Here is a 25,528-nt window from a genome sequence, read left to right on the forward strand (position 1 = left end):
ACAGTGTTAACATTTCCACTTAGACATCTTAAATTGCTAATATCAAAAGAACTATAATGACTTCACTTGAATGTGAGAAGCCTGAGGTGAGAAAGTGGACCAATAAAGGTAAATTGGAACTACAGGACTGTTTGGACTGCAAAGTCTTTGAAGCTTGGATGAATATACGCAGACTGCGACATCTTTCGGTGAACTAAAGTGAGTCCGGACGAAAACGTTCTCCATGTTAAACAACAACAAGCTCTGGTTCACGACCAAACTTCTACAACTTCAAAAGGCTAATGCGGACGCTCTTGTACTGTACAAACAGGCCCAAAATCAACTACTCAGGAAATTCTCATTGGAAAGACAAGCTATGCAGATAAGCCGAAAAAACAGTTCTCTGCGAACGACTGCATCGGTGTGGAAAGTTCAATCAATCACGAACACCTTGGACCTTCCGCATCCTGGTCACCACCTCTTCCAGCTCAGTCGTCTTGCAAATAAATCCTTAACTGGACGCATAATTATTGCTAAATTTGGCCAATTTTCCACATCTTAGTTGTGACAGTATTGCGATATTCATTATTTTAGCTTTGGCAATCTGCATTATTGCATCTTTTGCACAGCTGTCATTGTTCAGTAGTACCTCACTACATGTAGCCTTACATTGCTTCACAAGCATCTGTGCGTGTGTTACAGTACGTCCTAAATATTCATTTTGTAATAGTTGCTTGTAATACTCAAGTGGCTCAAAAGACCAGAGACAAATTCCCTGTTTTTTTTTACATACTTAGCCAATAAAGATAATCCTGATTTGTCAAAGTCAGTTTAGCTCCGTTCCTCAAGGACAACTAACCTTCTTTGGTCATGTTATTGTGTCCCTACTCGAAACTATGACACATACATCACACTAATACAGACCACGCCACCACAAAATACGACTGCTTGCAATCCAGCCAGACAAGCAGCGTGCTTTAATATTTTATGTGACGTTTGTGTTTGCAGTTTCGGACGTGCAGTACGGGCGCTTGGACTCGAATGTGACACTGGCATGTGGGAAGTCACAAATTAAGTAAGGAATTTAAAACTTGCTGTTGTTTGCATTTCTGTTTTAGAACGGGCACGTTTCCGGATGGGGTAAACTGGATTCTTTGCTATTGTTACAGTATCAGTAAATCAGTTTGGGAAAAAAAAAATCACAATTTCATGAAATTGCTTTTGTGAAAAATCTTTAGACAATATAGTCAATTACCATTGCAAACTTCAAAAGGACTTATAATTATTCCTCAGACTGAGGCCTCTGTGCTATTAACCAACGTCCTTAATGAATCCCATCATCACTTTGAAGAAATTCTGTAATGCTGCAATTTACACGTATGCCTAATAATTTCCCCTCAGGAAAAAAAAAAGCCATCAATTCTGTAATTACCTTTTTTTTTGACTGATACCGCCATGTGCTGCTGAAGAACTCTTCAGCACAGACATGGCGTCTGCAAATTAAATTTTCACGGTGCAGTTTGGAGAGAAAGTAGTACTGATGCCCACAATAATTTCTTTTGAGCAGTCTTCCCAAGCTTTTAATAACATGTTGCCCCAGTAGGAGACCAGTGGTGTGGCATCTCGACGACAACCAAGCGTTACCATGGCACAAAGTAACATCAGATGGATCGTTAGTCCTGCTGCACGTCAACCTTTCAGCCCAGGGCAACTACAGCTGCTATGACAACCACGGGCTTCTCCTTCACTCCATCAAACTCAGACTGGGCTGTAAGTGTTATCTTGGCATTGAGAAAGTTATGCACTTTAGTTTAGCGGCCCCGCGACACGATCGTCTCTTTAATATATATATGTTCTTTTAACAAACATTTCTGCTCATCACTCAAGTCTGTCTTTAATTTTTCATCAATTTTTAAAGCTTGTTTATGTCATTGGCAAGTCGTAATCACACTGTTGCCAACGGCCCTCGAAGAAAAACTTGTGTTATTTCCACCACAATGACAAAGACTCCACTTCCTGTGACTGTCTCTGAAAGGAAATGGCTCCCTAAGTGGCCTTCCTTTTGAGGGAGACGATTTCTTTTCCCTATTACCGTGTAGTAAACCTTTTACTACTACTTATTTTATCTCAGAGAAAATACAACCCCTTCATGTTTGTATTAAGAACTACCTTTGACTCTTGTTTTTTTTCCAGATCCCCCTGGGCTGCTTAGCATTTCCTGTCAAGTTCCTAATCACACTCATGTTCGCTGCTCCTGGGAAGAATCAGTGAAGACCTTTCTTCCAGTCGAGTACAACGCCTCCCTCAGGTAAAAGTCAATTACTGCAACTCAACACCAACCACTCCCTTGCAGTGTTTTGGGTTGAACCCTTATAGAATAAGTGTTTTGAAATATTTGTTACATCAACCACATTGTTTTGTATTTTCCAAGGGGTAATGGGCAAGCCTGGCAGCCATGCCTAGTGGATGCAGTCCACAAGTACTGTGATGTAGAGCACCCATCCTTCTGGCAGACAATCCACACGCTTAACATCACAGCCACAAACGCCCTTGGTTCAGAGTCAACGGCTGCCCGCTTTAAGTTGGATAAGCTACGTAAGTATGGTGATTTGGTTTTCAAACTTTTCTTTCTGCCAGGATGGCCGAGTGGTCTAAGGCGCCGCGTTCAGGACCCAGTCTCCCCAGGAGGCCTGGGTTCGAATCTCGAATTTCCCCATTGTGGGACTAATAAAGGGAATTATTATTATTATTATTATTATTATTATTTTGGTTTTGGGTGACTGAGGTAACGAAAGAGGTAACCCTTGTCCTTTGCTTAGTCTGCCCTTAAAAAAATTCGACCTGTATTTCACTATTATGCGTCGGTTTTCTCCTCTACCTTCTTCATCTCAGTTGCATGAATGTGTGAACGCATTTTAAGCTCAGTGATACACGAAAACCATACAATCTTCTTTCGCTGCTTTTATTTCAAAGAGCCTGTTTGACTCAAGACTAAAATGTACTGAGAAAATTGAAGTGGCCAACGAAAACAAAAATACATGCGTCTCTACGCTGAATGTTTTCAGTCGTTAGCTTATCCAAACACCTTTTCTGTCTTTTCTTTTTCAGTGAAACCTGACCCCCCAGAGTCAGTGTTGGTAAATGCGGTGGAAGGCTTTCCAAAGAGGCTGACTATCTCGTGGAACTTTCCCTCCTCGTGGCCACCACATGATGCTTTCCCTTTATTGTTTCACATAAGATACAGGCCACATGGATCTCAATACTGGTCAGAGGTTAGTAAGGAGTCATGTATGTTTACATAATATTCAACACGGATCAGATAGTCGAATTTAAGATCTGTCCTATTTTTGTCGTACTTCCACTGTTCTTAATTAGCTGCCTGTTCTCTTCCTTTCTACGTTAGGTTTACTCTGAGGCGAGTCCAGTGGAGATTTTTGACGCCTTGGCTGGCCACCCTCACCAGATTCAAGTCCGAGCGAGGGACGAGTTGGACGCTGAGAGCCAGTGGAGTGACTGGTGTCTTCCACATTACGGTCGGCCCTGGGAAGGTTAGAAAGCGATCGGACATTGGCTTTACTTGAAGGAAATTTCAGTCACTTTTATAACTGTATCTCGTTAAGAAAATTGTGGAAAACCTTTGAGTTATTTCTTTTTTTAAATTTCAGTTATTTTCGGTCAAAAAGTGAACCTCATACATAGATTTGCTACTTTATTACGTGTTATTTTTATTGTTCTACGAAAACCCACACAGAGTTTCTACGTGTCCTCGAAAACCTGTAAAATTATTGACCAATTTTCCAGTCATTGAAAACACATGGAAAATGAGAAAAATAAAAGTAAAATGTCCTGGAAACGCTTGAGTTGTTGTGCAAAATCGTTTTTCCTCCTGATTCTCTCTGCCTTGTGCCTAAAAGCAAACAGGTTAAACAGACAAGTACTCTCTGTCTGTTTTCAGCTACCTCAAATGGGCAATATTGAGCTCAAGTGCTTTTCTGCTTCTTATCTGCTTCCAGGCAGAACACTGCCCCATGTGACGCTACTAACCAATCAAATCGCATATTCCCCCAGGACAGTTTTTTTTGCCCGGTGTTTCATCACTGTAAGGAATTGAGTTTTTCCAAAGAAGCAGAAAAACGAGTGACTTTCAGTTCAAGAGTGTCACTGTAGCGCTCTTTATTGACTGTCAGATTTTTCTCTGTGTCTCTGTCTTCGCTGTTGAGTGACAAAGAGCCCAAATGAACACTTTTGTCACTTCTGACTGTGCGGTCCGAGATGAATTAAATCTGGGGTTCAGTAGAGCCGCTGTGACCATCACAACGGGTAATCGAGATAGCGACGGGTAGAAAGTAGTCTTCCTGGTCCGCATTTCACTCAGTATTTCATATATGAATGAGAAAAACTTAATTTGGAATTCAGCTCCTAGAAAATACTTGATAAATACTAAATAATTGAAGTCATTTCAAGAAAAGAATGGGAAGCCTGTCACAGTTCACCAACTTAAGAAATTAGTACATTTGATAAAAAGCAATAAAATATATTTCTAATGAAGAAATTGGGTTGGAATTGATTTTCTAATTTTTACAGATATTCCCGTGTTTACTAAACCTGTATGGTACAGGTTTTACGTGGCTGCTCGATTCATGCGGTGCAAAGACGGGTAAAAGTACATTAATTAAAAAAAAAATGTTTTGGGGGGGAATTATGCATGAAATAAAATTTAATTTCATTCATTTAATTCCGCATACTTAACCATGGTTAACTTTTTGTTCTGAGAACATGTGGGACACTTGTGTTGAGCGTCGACAGCAATTGACATATGTGTTTGTGTGTTGGTTCTGCAGATCCTGCCACATCAGAACCTCCGGAGGATAATTCTCCAGACTATTTTTTTCCCTTCAACACAAAGCCAGAAACCTCAACTTCAAAGTCACTTAGTGAGTCTCTTTAAATGATAAATGTGTGGTCATTTCTCAATATCAGTGCATGTGAGATAATGCCACCGCTGACTTTTTAAAGACGGTACGTTTGGACTGGAAGATCGTTCTCGAATGATGTCGGCCAGATCGAAGCACAGATTGGTCGCAGCCACCATTACTGGCACAATAATAAGGCGTCATTTACTGTCAGTACGAATGTCTTGAGCTGGGCTAACTGCCCAAATGATATATAATTCCAAGAAGTACCACCTGTGAGCTGTCATTGCTTTCGATAATATACGAACTGATGAAAAGGTATGAATGCATGAAAGATGCTCTGTACAGAAAGCACCTGGCAACTCGCTCTCAGAAAGTGCCCACTTTAAACGTCGATTTCCAAACACTCAATTTTGCAGCGCTGCATCTGTGAGTGATTAGAACTTCGAAATGTTTTGTCAACCAGATGCATTCTCTTTGTGTGTTCTTAGTCGGTCTGCATCAATCAGTCCACCGCCACAAAATTATTTTATGCGAATTTGGCCTCACTTTGATTTGTATTTGTGTACTTTGAGTTGGGGTCTGTTTACTTTCGACACGTTGTAAATAACGTAAAGTAACGAGAGCTCATTTGGAATGAAGTACTTTCACGTGTCCCCCGCTGACGACTCAAAGACTTGGTTAGGAAATCCTAAAGCACTGCATTTCGGCCTTTCTGTTTCTCATGATCTCGGCAACGCTCACTGTGATTTTGGTTTTTGAACTTCCACCTTCTTTTCCCATGAAAATCCCAATCTTTCCTTTCCAGAGCCGGTTCTGCCGGATGACTCTAATTTGGGATTGGTGATTCTGCTGGTTTTGTTTGCCGTGGTTATCATAGCCACTGTCCTTTCCCTCATCTTTGTGGTGTGGTAAGACATACTTGCAAATTCACAGACACGAAATAACAATTTGAACCATCTTCTTAAATGCGACTTGTTCATTGCTTTCTGTTCGCAGGGTGAGGCAGAGGCGGCGTGAACATGTGACCAAACAGGAGCTCACCTCTATGGTCAAAATGAAGTCCATGCCAGTTTGATGTGAGACTTAAACTTTTCTCTTTTTTAAGTTTATATACAGTAGTTGCCCGTTTTGCTACACATTTAGAGAGACACATTGGGCAATTTCTTTGCAAATTAACAGTTCCCAGGTGTCGTAATCGAAAGTCTGTGGCATGCTTGAGTCGAAATGAGCCGCAGCTCACCCCGCTGTACTTATGTGAGTGCAAGTATGTCTTTGCGCAAGTATGACCGCCGCTTTTACAGCCCCGAGCACTCCCAAAGACCGTAAATACATCAGTTAGATTTTCACTTGTGGAGACTGTACTTGATCGCCAAGCTGGATTCAACTTTTCAATTACAGTCGCGTGTGGATGGGTGCATGCGGCATTTGCAGCGCACACTCACCGAGGATAAATACTGCCTTTGTATTACAATGACAACTATTTGTAAACAGGCAAGTCAAATTGTCTTGAAATAAGCCGCTGTAAAACATGGGTGGGGGTCACCCAAGTCACTTATTTTAGACCAAAACACACAGAAGACCATCTGGATGTGATAAGATATATAGTATTTCATGCACAACAGTGACTTTGACGCGAATATTTTTTGCTTTGTTGACGCCTCAAACATCCTATAACAACAATGAAAATGAACAAAAATGCTTTTGTTGGCAAAATAATGTAATTACAATGTATCACCAGTGTAACAATTTTCCATTTAACAAACTTTACAAACCATTTGAGCGCTACTGAGTACTATTAGTATTATTTAGTAGTGGACATGCTATTTATTATTACAACACTAACACACACACCCACACTCACCCCCACACACACACATATATATATATATATATATATATATATATATATATATGTTTATAACTACGTACATGACATCATCGTTTCTACTTCTAAATGTAATTTCCTTTCTCTCTTGAAACTCTCTGTAAAAGATTGAATGTGACAAACACTTTGAGCAATCAAAAGCTGCTTGTAACATTCGCATTTCCAAGGGTCGGTCACGTTGTAGGACACATGCATTGTAGTGACACGGTAAACTCATTCAACATGACAATAAACAGATTCAATGCTACTGACTGCTGGGCATAGTTAGTTTGTTTTGTTTTTTTAAACTTTCACAGTTAAATGATCAAAGCAGTGTTAGCCAAGACTTTGCTCACCCATTCCCATAAAATGGCAATTGACGTAGACGGCGCTACGCATTGATGCCATTTCGCGTCATCGGCGCTCAATGACTTAAAGGGAACTTATTATGAGAAATAACTCGTGTGTGTGTGTGTGGGGGTGTGTGTATGCAATGAGCCAGTAGTAGCATTTATTTACAATTTGGACACAGAGAGTTGAACATCTGCTCTGGAGGGAGTTGCTAGAAGTCTCCACTAACATCACATGAAGTCCTAAGATTAGTTGCGCATTGCATTTTTTCTCGCGAGAATTTGGTAACTTTAGTGACAAAGTTGCTCAGTCGGCAAAACCGCGCAGGCTCGCATCGTCGCAAGCGCTAGCTCCGCCTCCGGTTGTCGTTTTCGGAATATGATTAGAATTAGAAATTAGAAATCCCTTTATTGTCATTGTACTCAAGTGTGCAACGAGATTAGAGGGCTCCCCTCTCCAGTGCAATACAACAATAATACAGACAAATATATAAATTAGATAAATAAATAAGAGAGTGCAATGGAATTTAGTACTGAATATTTCTTCCCACACGTGTGGTTGTGCGACTCCTCAGCTTTCCCCGTTTGGGAGATAGTTGTGAATGGCACACATGGCCTGTGGTGAAGATAATTATAAACTTAAAGGGAACGCTGTCTTATTCGAGATCTATTTACCAAGTTTAAACAAGTCCCATGGCTGTGCGGCAAACAAAAAAACAAATAAATACCAAGGTGCTAACTACAAATGATCCCTTGGCGAAGTTTTCCACCAAATTGATTAGATACCATCAAAAGAAACATTTCAGCAAATCCTGTCCTCGTGTTGCCGTAAAAAGCACATTATGGGTTTGTAAATATGTCCTCCACTCTGTTATTTACATCTGGCAGTGCTTACTGATATGATATATGGATGTTTTTAATGTGGCGTCCTTTCTTCATCCTGCTCCTCCTCTTTCGCCTCTCTTCAGGTTAATGCCAAACATCATCTACTCCTCAGCCCGTTGTAGGGCTCCATTGAAGAGTCGGCCGCCATGTCAGCATGCTGGCAAGACGTATTCAACTACCACAAATGAACCAGAATCCATGGAAGAGCTGCGATGATACAAACCGTCCCAGCCTCTTTAAAATAAGATGTAAGACTGTCAGTTGTCACGTGGAACGACATTTCCCACAACGCATCTGCGGCACGAGCCTCGTGGAGGAAGCTCTTGCTATCTCCCTCAGGCTATTTGACTTGTCATCTGTGACGTTGCCACGCAGTTGCACGTGTCCGTCGTGACGGACAGACTCGATGCTGTGAATGAGTCGCAACGTTTATCTGGCAGCATTGAAGTGTCAAAGAGGCCTGAAGAAGGGCAGCTGACAACAAGTGGGCAACTTGACTTGTAAACACGTCTTGTATTACTTTAGTTTTTTATGTTGCATGGTTATGTTCATTTTTTTTTTTTTTTTTTTAATGCCTCTTTGTAATCATCCATCCACAGAAAGCGTGTAAGCGCCTGTCACACTCGGGTTGAAATTGGGATACAAACCTTATAAAGGCCTATTCACAACTCACCAGCATAATGACAAACAACCACAAGCGCAGGAAAATCGCATTGACATAAATACGATAATATGTTAGTGAATCTGTTCATGATTATTCACATTAGTCAGTGGAAAGTGAAGCATTTTTTTTTCTTCAAACAAACCCCCGAAATATTTCATCCAAAACAATGGTTTCTGGCGGAATTAAAAATTCTAAATATAACCCCGTTTGTTAATGTAGCAACTTAGAAACCGTTTTGGTCTACAATTTTAAGGCATTATGTTTGAGGGATGTTACAAAAGTCATTTAAAGTGCTTTCTTAAATATCAGGAAGAGAGTGGTCTTTTGGGAAGCTGCTGCCCTAAAAAGAAATCCAAAACGTGTTTATAAAATGCACCTTCGGCTCTTCAAAGGCTTATGTGGTTGAACGAGGAGCCCGGTCTCATGACAGTTTAGTAGGATTTTTGTCAAGTTATGCATTGTCATCGCAACATTTGGGACGCAGCTCGCAGCTGACTTTGACATGACGCACAGATGCTCACAATCGTTGCTGACAAGCGACACACCCAAGTCAGCAATGTTCTGTTATTTTATATTTATTTACGAATAAGGCGACTGATAGGAAGGCCTTCACTGCAGCAAGTAAAGAGAGATCTATTGCCTTACAGCATTGGAAAAAAAAAGAAAAACACAAATATGTGGTTCAGATCCAAGTCGTCGTTTGACCAGTATTGTGGCCATGTGGTCTGGCGAGATAGCGGTAGCTGTGGTTACCTGACAAGAGCAAATCCCTCTTTGTCTGCACTTGGGTCCGAAAAACCCGTGATGGTAAACAGTAATGACTGGGAGGTCAGTGCTCACGAAAAGCCCCCCCCCCACCCCAAATACCTCAGTTTGTTTAGTATTTCTTTGTTCATTTCTCTCCTGCGTTTGTGTCCTCATGACGACACTTTGTCGCGATCCAAAGCTGTGCAGTCAACGACTGACTGACTGTGTACGATGCACCAGGAACACAAGGCGCGTAGCTTGTCAAGCTCGCTGCGCTTTGACAACTGCGTTCTTTCAAGCTAGCCCCACATAAGATGCACAGATCCAGTTGAAGCTTTCTTTTTTTTTTTGGGGTGTATTATTGTTATCGCACGTGTATGTCATGAAACACATTTCATGGATGTTTTAGTATGTACGTAAGCATTTTGGGATAGCACAGGTTAGCTCAGCCGGGTGTTAATTGTAGTTCATTGGGAATTTGGAGGTATTAAAAAGAAGCAAGTCAAAGAATTGGAAACCTATTTGAGCAGGAATACAGATTTAAATTCTAAATAACTGCGTTAAAGAATGTCACTGAGGATAATCTGTGTCCCCAATATTTGTGTTGTCTTGCTCAGTTCTATGAAGCTGTTCCGTTATTGCGTTTGACTGGTCATTCAGCTCGCTTTTTCAATGTCATTGCAGTTTTTGGAGTCATAAGGTCCCTTTTTTTTTTTTTTTTGTTTGACAATCTGAAAAAATATATATTTATTTTAGCAATGTGTCTCTGGAAAAGAGACTTTGAATAACAATTAGCAATGAAAAATAATCACGTTTAAAAAGTGGAATGGACTTGCCAATTTAACGTTTCAAATTCTTTTGAAATATTGTTTCATGCCAGCACATATTTTTGTCTCATTGATTCATGTAAATTACAACCTGTATTCATTGTTCAGAGCACACTTTTATAAAAGTTAAACTGAACCAAGAACACCACAATAAACTTTTTCCCGGGGTTAAAAAACATTTTGTAAAACAACTACATTTCTTTGGGCAAAGTGCAGTATTAAAGACAGTCCATAATTCCATGTGAGCCTTTTCTTATTCTCCATAGAAACTGTTCCTCAACAATATGTGATGCCAGGAGCCCGCTGCTTGTACACTCAGGCATCCATCCTCAGATGTACATAGTTTTGTTTTTTTTTGCTTTTGTTTGCCAGATATCACCATAAGCTGTTATTCATGCCCTTTCTGCCCTTGTATGTTTCTGTAAAAAAAATATATTTTATCACACAAGCAGCTTCAGTGTGCTTTCTTGAATTGTTCATGGGGGGAAAAAAAACACGTATGTGACATGTGTCACTTGTGCTTTCTGTAGTAAACACACATTCAGATGGAGTTGTTTATTGAGATTAAATAATAGTGCATTACATTTCTCTTTTTGCCCCGCACAACAAACTAAACTTTACTTTAGGTACACAGTGAAAACGAATCAAAACAAGCTCATGTGCAAAACAGGCTTCAAGTGTGTAACTGATAACAGTGGTAAAATAAATTACTAATTAAAATACACAGTTTTGAATTTCAGTGTCCATAGAACTCCCTCTTGACATAGAATGTATGGACAACCTGATTAAAAAAAAATAAAAAATATTGTTTATATCATAACACCAGAAGTGATAAGGGATTCTTATTAAAGTAGATAAAATGACAAATGATTGTACAGTACAGCTGCACATAATGGGAATACAACCTATCAATCATTAATTTTCTTGAAAATGTCTTAACTCGGAGCTATTTACAACTGAATTGTTATCCCGGATGTCAAAAAGAAAAACAATTCCATTCCATCTTAGGTTTCTTGTCGCCATCTAGTGGAGAGATGAGGACAACAGCCTTTTCTTCGAATCGTAAAACAAGACAACACCTAGTCTCATTCAAACACTGTCGCCTTAAAAAAATCTTTTGAATAATTGTAAGAGCAAATTAGGTGGTTTCACATTTCTAATGAAAACAGATTCAACTTGAAATGATGCTAGTCTCATTAAATGTTTATAAAGACAGGCGTTTGCGTGTGAACTGCGCAAAAGAAATTGTTGCACCAAAATGAGGAAAGTACAATGAAAGTCAGAAAGTGACAAGACTTTTTGTTTGGTTAAAGTAAATACTTGTGATCATGTACAGTCAGAAACTACTTAATAAATATCGTCAAGGCGAAAACCACCTACAGGGGTGTTTAAGGTAGGAAAGGAGAAGTCCTGTGATTGGCACTCATTAATTTCGATTTTCTTCATAGTTTCTCCCTTCCATCGATCCATTTGCTCCACCTCGGCACCCTAACAGTGTCTAAACATCGATGGCGACTCCGTGTTTGGTGGAGATGACATCTCTGGTTCCAGTCAGGTACATGAGCACGGAGCACAGGTGAGGGAGCGTCGCTGTGGTGCTGACATAAAGCCAGTAGGGGAGCGGCGCCGTGTTCCCCAAGGGACACACCCACAGGCCGCGACGCACAGCGTCACGGACGTGGTGCGTCGCCATGGAAATGAAGAGCATCCACGGCAACGAGCACCAGGCGTCTTTGAGACGGCCGAGCCACATTAGGAAGCGGAGGGACAGACACAGGATGGGGATGAGGGAGGAGCAGTGGAGGGGAGGACGCTGAGGGAGGGAGACGGCGGCCTGCGTGACAAAAAAAAACAAAAAAAAAGTGTACAGCATAGGATTCCAAAACCAGACGTTTGACTCTGATTCTGATGAGGAGTTGAAAAGCACCTTGAGTGACAGCGAGCCAGCCATGTAGAAGTGGTCCAAGTCAATGATGGACGCCAACAGACCCGCCAGCAGTACTTCGTAGACGTCGCTTTTCTTCCGGAGCCCGATGACCACAGCCCAGGACCACAACCCAACGACAGCGTGCGTCCCGTTGTCCAGGGCGGAGCGCAGCCAAAGGTGATGCTGGATGAGCGGAAGCTGCAGGGCGTGGTCGGCCGCAACGCAGAACATGCCGAGGCCGGCCGACGCCAGCAAGGAGGCGGAGCTGAACGTCTGCAAGAGGGCCTGGGCTTTCTCGGTCTCCACAGCCAGGCTGAGGGGAACGGGGGCGCCCTCTCCTCCCAGGCCTACACCCAGCAATGGGGAGGAGTCTAGCTTGGAGTAGAAACCTTGCATGTTGATGAACAGCCGGGTGGTGGCCAGACGAACACCACTGAAGGTCAGCAGGACTCTGGTAGACTGCGCAAATAATCATCATGAATCCATCCATCCATTCATTATCTGAACCGCTTCTCCTCACAACGGTTGCGCGGGGTGCTGGAGCCTATCCCAGCTATCTTCGGGCAGTAAGCGGGGTACACCCTCAACTGGTTGCCAGCCATCGCAGGGAACGCAAAAACGAACAACCATCAACCGCACTCACACCTTGGGGCAATTCAGAGTGTCCAATCAACCTGCCATGCATGTTTATGGAATGTGGGAGGAAAACGTAGTACCCAGAGGAAACCCACGCAGGCACGGGGAAAGCATGCAAATTATCACGTTATATAATCCGTTGACTGAGTTACTGGGGATAATATGCATGTAAACATAGTGTGTAAAATAAGTAATTCTGCACTTGAACTCAGTGAACTATCAAACTGTGAGCATGATGAGGAGTGTCATATTTATAATAATCAGAGAAAACATAATTTGCCTACAACTTCGGGATACATTAAGGCATTACATCCCCTTTGGGAATATACAATGTTATGGCCAACAGGCATATTATAATAATGGAAAGTAGACAGTCTACTTTGGTCTGTATAGTCTAATATTGGTCTGTGTAGTCTATTGTAGACTACACAGACAATATTAGCTGCATTGGAAGATAACCAGAAAGGTGCAGGTTTACTTTCAACAGTGCACAAGATACAATCAAGCACCACCACCAAAATAAAATGTAAAGCAGGGTAATTTGCATTATTAAAATAAATTACGACAACAATTAACCTCTTTCTATTATTATGTTGATTGAAAGCTTTAACTCGCACAGGTGAAAGGTGTATTGAAATCAAAATGATTTTTGTTTTTTTACTTCCACCTTACTTATGATCCCCAAACACCCTTATACACACAAACAATGACCATACATCAATAATAGCAATTTTCCTGGACAAAAATAATAACAAATCACAAATATGAATACATATCAGAATGGCAATCACTTCTCTTTTTCTAACATCGATTTTTTTTAACCCATATAAATATTTTTAATTAGATCACGATTAAATACAGAATCCACAAAAACGATTTAACTCATATTGTCTACTAATTGAAGCGTAAATATCAAGGAAGCGGCATCGTTTTTCTTAGTCTTGTTAGGGTATGAACCAAATCCAGCTTATATTGTCTCAAGTGCCAGCTAGCTTGAAGCTAACTTGCTAACAAGCCAATTGGAGGATGCTGCATTGTGTGGGATGACAGAGGCTTCAGCTCTCCTAATGTTGAACAATACAGCCAACAAACACCCCATTCGCTCGTCATCCAACCACATACTGCTGTCAAACCACGACTGCGTTAACTACTGTTTCGATATATTTTTTTCCAGCTGATAATAAAAACGACACTCACCCCATCGTCTTGAAGTGAAAGTCCAGCTGCAAAAACACCACGGCACACAACTTCTTCTGATCTAAAATCGGGGTCGGCCTAACACGTGTATGACTCATTAGCGCCCCCAAGCGGAAAATCTTATGTAGCTGTTTTGCACGCCACTACATACTTTCATTTTCGATTTATCCGAATTTTCGATTGATGTTGTAAGCAGAGCACAGTGATTAACCCTCAGAAGTAATCTCTGCTAGTTATAATTGTACTTTTACGATATTTTCCATTAATTTATTCTCTAAATGTAATTATTATATGAATAAAAGCCTCATAATGCAAAGTAGATTTTGATAGTGTTTAATTCCAGGAATACATTTATGCAGTCCACTTTCACCATCCATGCATTTTTTTAAATCAACCGTCCTCACTACGGTTGTAGGCTAGTTTGAATCTATCTAACCAGTAGGCCACCGTTGTGCCCGTGTTGAATACACAGTAAGCCAACAAATTCTCACCTGAACTTCTTTTCATGTGAACAAAACAGACGCTGTGGCACTCTCTTATAATGATTCCCAATCGGGGTTTATCTCACCCAAGGTTTCTGTCCAGACCTGATCAAAAGAGGAGAGAGACCATTTTCATTGTGATGCTTAGGCTCCCCGAGAGGCCCAGTGCAAAATGGGTCTGGGGAAAAAAAGCAAAGAAAAATAAAAGTACAAAAAAAAAAAGAAATATTTATATGGTGCACTCTGAAGAGACTTTTTCTTTCCCTCAAGAGTAAATACAGAGCAAAGGTAGAGAGAGAATATAACTGGGGTTCTCTATAATGCAGTGCACAAACACTTCTTGAATTGAATTCTGCGTGACAGCTAACTATATTTTGTTGCGGTCGTCTTGAATTCTCTCCATTTACTTTGGCTTCTTGTCACATTCTATAATAGTAATAAAGCAATATAATTTTCTCAGGAACAATATAGATTACAATGGGGAACAAAAATAGTTGTTACATTTTTATGCTGATTAAAATTAAAATTAGCATACCGATTCCACAAATTCCAGTCTGTTTTTGTATTTTTTTTCGCAAGTCAAGTTTTTTAACCTCCAGATAAGAAAAATTCCCCATAGTAGGTGAGGTCAGAAGAGCTGATTCTGATTGGACTCATCTACAACTACATAGCAACTTATTTGTGCAGTAACAATTGAGGCAGTGAGAGGTGTGTGCACCCCCAATAGGTTCATACGCATACACGTTTTTGTAGTCATTTGGCTAAGAAAAAAAAAAAAAATGGAATCAGATTCCATACTCAATAAGCAAGTGTTATACCTACCGCAACAAAGATTATGTTACCTGGTGTTGTTAGTTGTCGGGGAGGCCAATAACGTGTTCATTTGCAGTAAAAGGGGAAATAGTGGTGTCAAAATTAAAAACGAAAAAAAAAACTGCTATGAAACACGTTCGTTAAAATAAATGTACAGATTTTTTTTATGTTTAATGCTTTTCTTTTAATTTTAGACACATAGGGAAGACTCAACAGCTTTGTTTCAAAATTCGAACAAAAAATGCAGAGCTCCCAGGTATCATGAGAATGACTTCATTTAAATAAAAATATAAACAATTAATATAAGTGCAATGTTAAACTTTTACTTTTGTTTTAATTTTAAATTCAAGTAAAAAACTAAACGTGACAGTTCACTGTCCCATCAGCATTTCATAAAGTTAATTGAATGTTTAATTGAATTAATAATCTAATAGTTCCGATATTAACCAGTTTTTACATTCCAGATAAAAAAAAAACGCTTAAACCAATATTTTTGTTCCAGATTAATTTGCAGCAATTTATATTATTCTACAAAAAAAAAAAAAAAAAAAAAAAAATTTTCAGCTGGGATAATAGACCCCAATGAGGAAAAACGCAAAAAAAAAAAAAAAAAAATAGATATGTCCAATTTCGGTGGCTGGAATTGATTTCACGTAACACTCTGTAGGAGCTTCAGCACCATGGACAGTACAAGTTGATATTTTATCGCCTTCCCTCTTGTGGACTGATGCATTGAAACGACCGCCTCATACTGATTGTGGTTTCTTGAGTAAGGGGGGCATATTTTGATTAGAAAAGGCACTTCTTGGAGTAGCATGTTCCAAATTTATACAAACGTGCAACATCCGTAATGGATGAGCGCAAGAAGTCATTGTCGAGAACAAAAGGCTGCTGCATGTCTGAGACAGAAGGATAGATTGTGTCATTCATCTATTTATCAACGGAAGGTCAAAGTAGTCATTAGAGCAGAGCGAGGCTGTCAGGCTTTTTGATGGCTTCTCCATGCCCACGCACGCACAACTCCTCGACACGACACAACGCGACAAAACACAACACAACACAACTCGACGCAGGAGATATCAGAGGTTAATGTGGATCACATCTTGGCCTCGGACAAAGAGCGTGGCTGACCATTTCAATTGCCATTTAATTAAAGTGGTGTCCGAATGCCAGGTGAGGAGTTCAATCTGTGCTTGGTTCTTTCTGAATTTGTAACGAGATGGATGTGCGTGCGTGCGTGTGCGTGTGTGTGTGTGTTGCCGACAAACGGCTAACAAGTGAGGAATCAATGATGGCAGTGCTGTGCTCTCAACACATTTTGTAAAATTTTGGATACAAGGAGAGCAGGGAGGAATAATGAAGAAAATAAAAGACACAAAGATGAATCACACACACATGCACCGGCACACATTGAGAACACCAGCTGACAGCTGTTAGATGGTGTATTGATTTGTCCACAGTCGCCGTATTGGCCTGCCAGAACTTGTCAGAATAACGAAGAGAGAAGAACGAGGTACTTTTAAAGCGACAGACATGCACACGGAGCATCAGAGGTTAAGAGAGACCAATGATCTTTTCTACCATCCATCGTTTTCTCTACCCTTTGTCCTCAGCTAACTTGGCACGAGAGGCAAGTTACGCACGCAACCGGCGGCCAGAAAAAACAGGTCACAAGAAAAACGGTCATTCACAATCACATTCACATCTACGGGAAATTTAGAGTCGTCAGAAAAGCCGTTATTATATCAAGGCAGGATTTCTAAAAAAAAAAAAAAAATAAATAAATAATATATATATATATAATAAAATAAGAATAAATACAATAATTTTGAAGGGTTCTTTAGGAAAAATATCATTGTACATAAATTTCAAAAGTATGACTATAATATATCTGAACTCACCTAAATGTGCACTTGAACCTCTTCCTCTCGTTGAGAAAACCAATGCAATGAGTCAGTCTTGATTGCCGTTTTAGAATGTGTACTTAACGGAGGCAAATAGTCTACGAGGTGTTCAAATGAGAGGCAGCGCCGTCGTTCATTGTGAAATGGTCACATTTAATGGTTGAAACCTGTCATTGTATATACAGCTATAAAAAAGACCCCAGGTACAGGTAACGACATTCTACTGCTAATACATACATTAATATTTTTTTTATTATTATTATTAAATAATAAACTTTTCTTCAATGTTAAAGTTACATATCATAGTTTACAAAATAGGATCAGAGAAATAAGCCGTTATGAACGTCGGATTTCAAAACAAAACAACTAAAAGCCTATATGTGTGTTTTTGTAGCCGTTTCTCCATAAAAGACATATAAAAAAACAAAACTATAAAACACATCAGTATTCATCGGAATAACATAATAGCAAGAGTTGACCTTGGCTACTGAAAACTGCAAGAAGACATTTTCTATGTATGGGAAGGCGTCAGAAAGCAAAGTGATTTGTGTTATTTTACAGCCCTCAATGCCTCCCACAAAACAGCCATATCGTTGTGAAAAGTTAAAAAAAAAAAAAAAAAAGAGTTGGGCAGCTTTAGACTTTATTACATATATCGATACATTTGTTTTTTTGTTTTGTTTTTTTTTGTTTGTTTTACAATCATCATCCTACTTGACAGATGCAAGCTAACTGTCTCAACGAAGCCGACTTTTGCGACGGAACTCTTGCAAGCGTCAATCCTCACATCCCAACCAAATCATCGGTTGAATTTTCAACAGCGATTGATCATTTTCGTGGCCTCGGCTGGATCCCCACCATTCATTCTGCTTTTCAAATAGATCAAATCTGCTCGTCTTGGGGACTATTTGACGACGGGGCGGAGGGAGTTGAGTCTTTGGCATGACGGTTTAGCTGTATGGGGCACTGGGACAGCGGCTGGGCACAAACACATGCGCACGTGCTCGACTTTTTGTGTGCGCTTTTGCGTGTGAATTCCGCTGTATTTTCACACGCGCGCAAACTGATATTGGGTGAAACGGTTAAAAAAAAAAAAAAAAAAAAGAAGCAGAGAAGAGAGTCAATACTGTCGCCTGCCAAACAATTCAAATTCAAGCCAGCAGATGCTGCAAGACGACGAGTGTTTTTGCAGCGATGCTTCTATTGTTTGCTGCTGATGAAGACGATGAGGATGACGCCACGGCCAAAACAGCTCCTCTGAAGAACCTGTGTGTCACCATTAATTGAAACTGCGGCATGGGGGCATTGTCCAAGTCATCTTGGCAAGTAAGTGTGTGATAGACAGAAATGATCAATGCACTGTATCCTTGGGACTTGTGCAAAAGAGAAAACAAAGATCCAGCCTCTTCTTCCTCCTCCTCCTCCTCCTCCTCCTCTTGTTTGTTCCGCTTTAAGATATGTACATCTAGACACAAAGGCAAAAAGTTAAACAATGAACAGTTATGGTCGTAATAAAGCAATCTGTGCATATAATAAAAAAACAAAACAAAACAAAAAAAAAAAACGGTGCCATCTCTAATTGGCAATGAGAATAAACAACCCGTTGGATTTCAGTTGTTGCAATGTACCGTACAACACTTGAAATGTTTGCATGACTTCTTTTAGAGTTTATAAAAGAATCAAAAAATTGATGCCTGTTGAGGATCTTGACAAATTTTGAAAACAAGGAAACATTTTAGTCTGCTTGCAATGTCCGTCATCATCTTATATTATATTATATTATATTATATATTATATTTGTAATATAATGTGATGAGGTATTCCGGTTTGACTTCATGTGCTGCTATCTTGATCATCAAAAGGGCATCTCTTGGCAAGACCACGGGCGGAGTTAGAGGAGGGGCTGGGGTGACACTCCCCCCCCCCCCACATAAATGACAGCATTATAAACTTGGCTTGACCTTTCACCTCAATGAGCGTAGTTGTAGTTGAGGAATCGCTTCCGAACACCTTTGGGCTAAAATGTCAAACAGTAGAAGCTGCATTCTGTTTGTGCCACTTTAGTCGACACCGAGTACAAACAAAACATTTCCAAGTGCTTTTCGGAAGTCCGTGAGTTTGTCTTCATCGCTCAGCATGCGCGAACTTACGCCACGAAAGCTCAATTTGTTATTTAAAAGTGGAGAAATAAATCGAACGGCGCAGTTTTAGATCAGATTTGACTTTCGTTGCTTTCAGGGTTGTTTTGCCCGAAAATAAATTAATTCACTCTTCAGCTGTGTTGTAAATACAAACTCGTCCAATCCCTCTAAATGTCTTCTCGCCGTCGGAGGACATGCATCGCCCGGCTGATATGTGACTGAGGGGCTGAGTCCATAATCAATTCAAATATTGAGTCAATGCAAGTGGTCCTTGAGTGTACGTGCGCGTGCGCGTGTGTGTGTACTCACTACATAATAAGTAGCAGCATCACGAAGAGAAGAGGTGAGAAGAAGCTGATAAGTTTGGCAGCTCTGCCCACTGGCGGTTCAGCCTTATGCGGCGCGTTGGACGAAGGTATGGGCGAAGTCTTAGTCTCTGCGGGGAAACACACACACCAACACACACCATTTGATCTATTTACTCACGTATTGCAATAAATCCGCATGTTAGGTCCTCTTTTATTCCCAAGGGAATTGACATGTAAAGCACTATTTTGAAAAATGAACGCAGACAAAGAGAAAGTCTATGCTAGCAGGAAGACGCGAACAGAAAGGAAAAATGCATTGCAGCGCAAAATCAATTCTAATCTGCAAGAGCAATCAATATGAGACTTGTTGAGGCAGATATGAAGTGAACTGGACACGAAAAATCAAACTCCTTCAGTCGAACCTCTTGTTGAGGTCAAGGAAGTACTTTACGCAGTCTGCAAAACGTGGAATGGAGAAATGATTCATTTCATGAATGCTCACATTATCCGATACTACATATATTGGATCTAGATTAGGATGGAGAAAAGCTCTAAACTTTGTGTCAGTGCGTCATCAGTCTTCTTTCTTTCACCAGCGAGCTAACATGCAAAGTCCCACATTTTTGCTCTCTCTGCTTCTCCTCTGTCATTTCGGTGTTAAACGCTGATCGGTGATCGTAAAAGTTCTTGTAGTGTCGGCAAAAGGCGCACACAAACTACTACTATTTTATGGTTTAGACTATTGGTCCCCAACCAGCGGGCCGCGGCCCAGTACCGGTCCGCAGACCACTTTGGAGCGGGCCGCACAGATGAGAGAAAAAAAAAAATTGCAGTACTTTTGGTTTATTTATTATTTGAGGCTGAAAACTATTTTATTATGGAAAAATGACCGTTCCATTCATTTTTAACATCGACTGGTGCACATGCACACCTCCTACGAAGAAAAAAATTGGGGACCACTGATTGACACTGTACAGCACAGTGTTCATGTTTAAGCTGTTGAATGTTACAGAGGCTTGTTTTTGACTAACACATATGCCCCGTATGCTACTGCATTCTAATGTTGGTCGTCAAGTATTTGTTTTCAGTGGTAATTAGCGTCAAAAGTTTGAGAATGACTGACTTAGCGCAAAGGGCACTACACTCGGGACTGAAATTAAGTCAAATGTCCTCCTCTAAATATTGCCTATGCTAAGAGGAAGAGTCAGTCCATCATAATCTGCATCTGTGGAAAAAATATATATAAATTCTCATTTGTTTTCTAGCCAAACAACCAAGAGAGGTCTTTGTGAACGGTTGTAAAGCCAAAATATTTTTGGAGTTTGGCACTATCCGCTAATATGATAAAATCTCGACGCAATAGCATACTGTATGAGAACAGCGGCATGTTGCAGTCGACATAGCCGACAAAGCATCACCAAAATAATTTTGGGGTGGAGTGGAAAAGCGAATATAATTTCCCTCTCCTCCTATTAATGAGCGTCGCAGAGCAATGAGGAGGCAGGAGAGGAAGCAGCCAGGTGTGAAATGGGGAACGTGAAAGAGAGTGAGAACGTGCAAAGCAGGGCTGCTTAGAACACTGGAATAAACATTCCCGCAAAGCAGTTTGATTTCGGAGTGGTGAGACAAATAATAAAGATGTGAGGATAATGAGATGACGACCAGTTGTTGTTATGGGCTTGACGTCGATGCAACAAGCCAGAAAAAGACTGGCAGCGGGCAGATCTGGCAATGCACCGGCAGAATGATGAGGAGGAAATTAGATTTTATAGTGGGAAAGTGGATGGATTTATGAAGCATGCACAAAGGCGACCCAAATCACAAAGACTGTAATCCTTCGTATTTAGAGTGACAATAAGATACAAAATCATTGCGGGGGATCGTCAATTATCCGTAGTCTCTTAGCGAGCCGTGATAAAGCTTAAATAATATTAATCTCTGGCACAGTTGGGCAATTAAGGTGACGTCGACACGTGTAGCTGGGTCAACACGTGTCAATCAGGGATAATACTGAGATTTTAACTTCTAAAAGAACCGGGACTTAATTTGAAACATTTAGGACAAAAGAAGCGCAATATGTTGTCGGACTTGCGATTGGAGACTGCGTTAGTGTGTGCAAACCCCGCCAGATAGTGACGGGAGTGCTACTGAAATATTTTATATTTTACATTTTTAAATATTGCTGGCAACCAGTTCAGGGTGTACCCCGCCGACTGCTCGAAAACCGAAAATCCGCGACCCTTGTGAGGAGAAGCGGAACAGAAAATGGATGGATTGAGGTATTAAACATGATTATTTGTTCAATGAAATTATTTCTATAATGATTCAGAAGGATTGTCCAATGCTGGGCTCATATTTATGGATGAAATTCCATGACATCCACCACGCATGTTTGCAAAGTAAATTAGTTTGCCTGGGTCAGAATTGTGTTACACCACCCGCGCCATGAGTTTGGACCTGCTTTTACAGAGTCTAAACTGTAATCCACTTTTGGTAACCAAATTCGTAGATGCGCCAGGGAGCACGGAAGGAACCCCAGTGAGGCGTAGCGCATCTACCAAATTCACAAACACGTTGAACGAGATCATTCCCCCGGTGCGAAAATGTACATACGGCTGTTTTTACGCCGAGTGTAGAGGTGCCTGTCAACTAAAACAAAAATATTTTGTGGCAATTATACAGTACATCCAAAGCCTAACGGCACTGTTGTGATTGTACAAAATCATTTTGGATCGTCTCATGAGCGTCGTGACGTTTCATCATAGAAACCTGATATGCGCTTCGCAATGCATTATTTAGATGGAGGAGTCTTGAGATTTAGAGACGACACGGCTATTGATAAAGCTTTACATGCCTTCTGGTAGATGGCTAAAAACATTCTTGTTTCGAAAACAAGATGAGAGCATGTGATTGTAAGCGATGTGAAATCGAACCCATACATCACACACCTTTTTTAAGTTTAAAACGTGTTTTTCGGAACCTGTCGCCACATTGAATATTGGGCTTCCCTTCTGGCATCTTGTTGCATTTACACATTGCAGCAGGCACAAAGCATCTGATATGAAATAGGATCTATCAGACGCTGCGCACTTTCTGTCTCGCTGACAGGGTGAGACCAAACTGCTTTTTGCGTCAATAGCACGGGGGCAGCTGAGCGACGGTCGTATCACCGAGGATGAGATTTCATCCGTCTGTCAGTGCGCAATCCTTTTTGATGTGAAATGAGAAGCGGAGCACGCCGCCAACGTCACTTCATCTCCATGAGGGATCGGTGACACACTATTTAAAGCATAAATACGTGAAAAAGAAGGAAAAGAAAAAAAAGGGCATAGTGGGTTATAAGCTGTACAAAGAACGGATGGTTGTTTTACCCTTTATAACCTTTAACATCATATATGCACATTTCAAAAATATAGACTTTTATGGTGGACAAAAATATTTCCAGAAGTTTCTATGGTCTCTTTTTATTGAGCATTGGGTGAGAACCACAAAACTTGCTTTTTTTTTTTTTTTTTTTTTTGCTGACAGCGGCTGCACAGATTTAATATCTTATCTAAAATGTTTCAGTTGTAAAGACGCCTGACAACATCGCAGAGTTCGGAATAACGAGCGAAACAGTGATCAATACACTGACATGTAAAAAACAGAAAAAAGTGCAAGCCGGCACATGAGGGTGGGAGAAGCATCAGCTGGGGTGGAGAAACCTCATGACCGCCTTTTCTCACTAGTGTTCACACAATGTACCTCATGTTCCGTGTGGGTATGCGCACGTGTGTGTGGCTTGCATGTCTGGAGTGCTCCAAAAGGCCACTTTTTCTCTTTCTGCAGGGTCGCGTGTGTTTTGTGTTTTGAGCATATAACGAACTGATAGAGTGTAATGCAGCGAATGGCCAGGAGGAGGCACTGTTACGCCATGAAACCCATCGTCAGCGAGGGGCGCAGAGGAGAGCTGAGATAGGCTGCCAAATGAAGCAAACTATTTCAATTTTTCTTTCCTAGTTACGACAAGGAGAATCAAAATAAAATAATAATTATGTTAAAAAATGGAGCATTTTTCGAAGCCCAGCACTGCTTTTCAAAAGGGATGATAAAAGCTGACTGTGAATAGGAAATCTTGTAATAGATTGAATGGGACCATTTTAGTGCGATTATTTCAGAGGCAATGATGACCTTGCTAATTTATGGTGGCCAGACTACGCAGTTCCTGCAAAATACAAAACGAAACCAGCAAAGCTGGCGGTTGTAAACTCAACACTGGCTGTTTACCACTTTTTTTTTTTTTTTTACCCTGGACTATCTCTGCATGCCCATTTACGAATAAACAAGGCTTAAACTCCTTTGAAGCTGAGGTGCAATGTGGATAATGCACTAAAGCACTGGAATGCATCAATAGTATTGATCAGCCCATGATTTAAGGTCTTCTTGTGCATGGATAATATCTTTGATGAGGAGGCGAGAAGACGCTGAACTTAAAAAAAAATAAATAAATAAATAAAACCAATGCAGTGACGTCATCATGTAATGTGCACGCGACTGAGACCTACGCGTGAGATATTCCACATCAGTCGTGGAGGTGGTCTGCACCGGTTCTTCGATCCAAGGTGTAGCATGCACGGCGACGCTCCAGTCACTCCATGTTCCGATCTCTGTGTCTTTGGCGGCGACCTGTCGAACACAAACAAAACATGTTTATATATAAAAAAAAAAAAATATTTGGATCATTTGAAAGATATCAAAATAAAAAAAATGAAGGATTTGTTGTGTTCCTGCTTCCTTTTTGCAGGTGCACTGAAATTAAAAGTTTTTTGGTTTATTATGTCAAGTGGAAGCACGGAATGAAATGAGCTGAGCTGGATCCAGATGATTTTATTCATAACACAACATTTTTTTTCCAGTTTGTAATGGTCAGGTGTCCACATGATGTAGATGTGAAAGTACCTGGATGATGTATTCCTTTCCAGCGTAGGCATCGGTGATGGTGTGAGAAGTGCTCTCAGACAGTTCCACCTGAAACAACGGCAAAAGAAAGCAAACACAAAAAAGATTATAGACCTGAGGATGATACAAGTGTGTGCGTCTTTATTTTGGTCTCTGACTTTTGCACAAGTTCACTTATGTTTGTCACCCGTCAATGACAACTCTTGTTTCCTCCCAAATTCCAAATCATCTTGACTATTTTAGGTTCATTCAAACTTCCAAACTGTCCATAATTATGTGTGTAAATGTGAATGGATATTTTTTTTTAAGCGCCCCCACACTGAAAAAAAAAAAAGTTGGGTGACCTAAAAATTTCAAGGCAACAAACTTTGATAAAATTTAAAATTCAAGAAAATATTTGCAGTTTTGCTGCAATGAAAATTGGCTAGCATGAAAGTTGTCCTCCAACTTAAGCAAAAACAACTCAGCAATGTGATTTGGAGAAAACGCTTCGCTTGCTTTGCTGGGTGAACACCGTTTCCATAAATGTCAGTCATGTATATTTTAAAGGTGTTCCAACTTACATGACTGTTTCAGCCCCCCCCCCCCAAAAAAAATACAATCTTTTTTATTTTTGAACAGTGTACTACGCCTCTAGGTGGAAGTCAGGATAGCCTCCAGCGTCCAGCCGATCGCGACTCCAGTACGGATTTGCGGTTATAGATATTTGCATTTTTGTGTATTTTGGGTCACATTAGGCCTTGTCATCAAATTCCATAGTGAAAAAAAATGGCATTTTGGGTATAATTGCTGTCAAAATGGGTCTACTGGACGGACAAATGCAGATAGATGGATTATTTTGGAAACCTCACCTCATCGGTGAAAATAAATACATTTAATTTTAAATGAAATTGAACAAAAGCATTGCAACAAAATATCTGTGTTTGACACACCAGAGTATTTAAAAAAAA

At 40.4% G+C, this 25,528-nt stretch overlaps 3 protein-coding genes across 5 annotated transcripts in view; 1 reads left to right on the forward strand and 2 right to left on the reverse strand.

Moving 5' to 3' along the window:
- The window catches only part of il11ra (interleukin 11 receptor subunit alpha), a 30,906-nt gene extending 22,685 nt beyond the window's left edge, over window positions 1-8,221 (forward strand). Inside the window, exons 3-12 of one of the 2 annotated variants that reach the window (XM_088280940.1) lie at window positions 988-1,054; window positions 1,580-1,749; window positions 2,173-2,287; window positions 2,411-2,574; window positions 3,088-3,251; window positions 3,383-3,527; window positions 4,821-4,913; window positions 5,701-5,803; window positions 5,892-5,971; window positions 8,078-8,221. In XM_088280940.1, coding sequence (XP_088137066.1) covers window positions 988-1,054; window positions 1,580-1,749; window positions 2,173-2,287; window positions 2,411-2,574; window positions 3,088-3,251; window positions 3,383-3,527; window positions 4,821-4,913; window positions 5,701-5,803; window positions 5,892-5,970 — 1,100 coding nt within the window. In that variant the 3' untranslated portion in view covers window position 5,971; window positions 8,078-8,221. The remainder of the gene's footprint in view (window positions 1-987; window positions 1,055-1,579; window positions 1,750-2,172; window positions 2,288-2,410; window positions 2,575-3,087; window positions 3,252-3,382; window positions 3,528-4,820; window positions 4,914-5,700; window positions 5,804-5,891; window positions 5,972-8,077) is intronic. The other variant, XM_088280941.1, reaches the window with a different exon arrangement.
- A 2,551-nt stretch (window positions 8,222-10,772) lies between these two features.
- Window positions 10,773-14,065, reverse strand: tmem267 (transmembrane protein 267). The gene is made up of 3 exons (XM_088280946.1): window positions 13,993-14,065; window positions 12,160-12,618; window positions 10,773-12,066 (listed from the first exon to the last, which is right to left on the reverse strand). The coding sequence occupies exons 2-3, from the start codon at window positions 12,553-12,555 to the stop codon at window positions 11,731-11,733; spliced, it is 732 nt and encodes a 243-aa protein (XP_088137072.1). The 5' UTR covers window positions 12,556-12,618; window positions 13,993-14,065; the 3' UTR covers window positions 10,773-11,730.
- Window positions 14,066-17,323: 3,258 nt separating this feature from the next.
- Window positions 17,324-25,528, reverse strand: part of cntfr (ciliary neurotrophic factor receptor) — a 167,008-nt gene continuing 158,803 nt past the window's right edge. The window contains exons 8-11 of one of the 2 annotated variants that reach the window (XM_088280522.1): window positions 24,579-24,647; window positions 24,185-24,305; window positions 19,642-19,768; window positions 17,324-18,656 (exon numbers count right to left, since the gene is read on the reverse strand). In XM_088280522.1, coding sequence (XP_088136648.1) covers window position 18,656; window positions 19,642-19,768; window positions 24,185-24,305; window positions 24,579-24,647 — 318 coding nt within the window. In that variant the 3' untranslated portion in view covers window positions 17,324-18,655. Of the gene's footprint in view, window positions 18,657-19,640; window positions 19,769-24,184; window positions 24,306-24,578; window positions 24,648-25,528 lie in introns of those variants that run through there. The other variant, XM_088280523.1, reaches the window with a different exon arrangement.

This window comes from Idiotropiscis lumnitzeri, chromosome 18, assembly GCF_059441095.1.
Source record: "Idiotropiscis lumnitzeri isolate Australia: NSW breed Sydney's pygmy pipehorse chromosome 18, RoL_Ilum_1.0, whole genome shotgun sequence".
In the NCBI taxonomy this organism is placed as follows: domain Eukaryota; kingdom Metazoa; phylum Chordata; class Actinopteri; order Syngnathiformes; family Syngnathidae; genus Idiotropiscis; species Idiotropiscis lumnitzeri.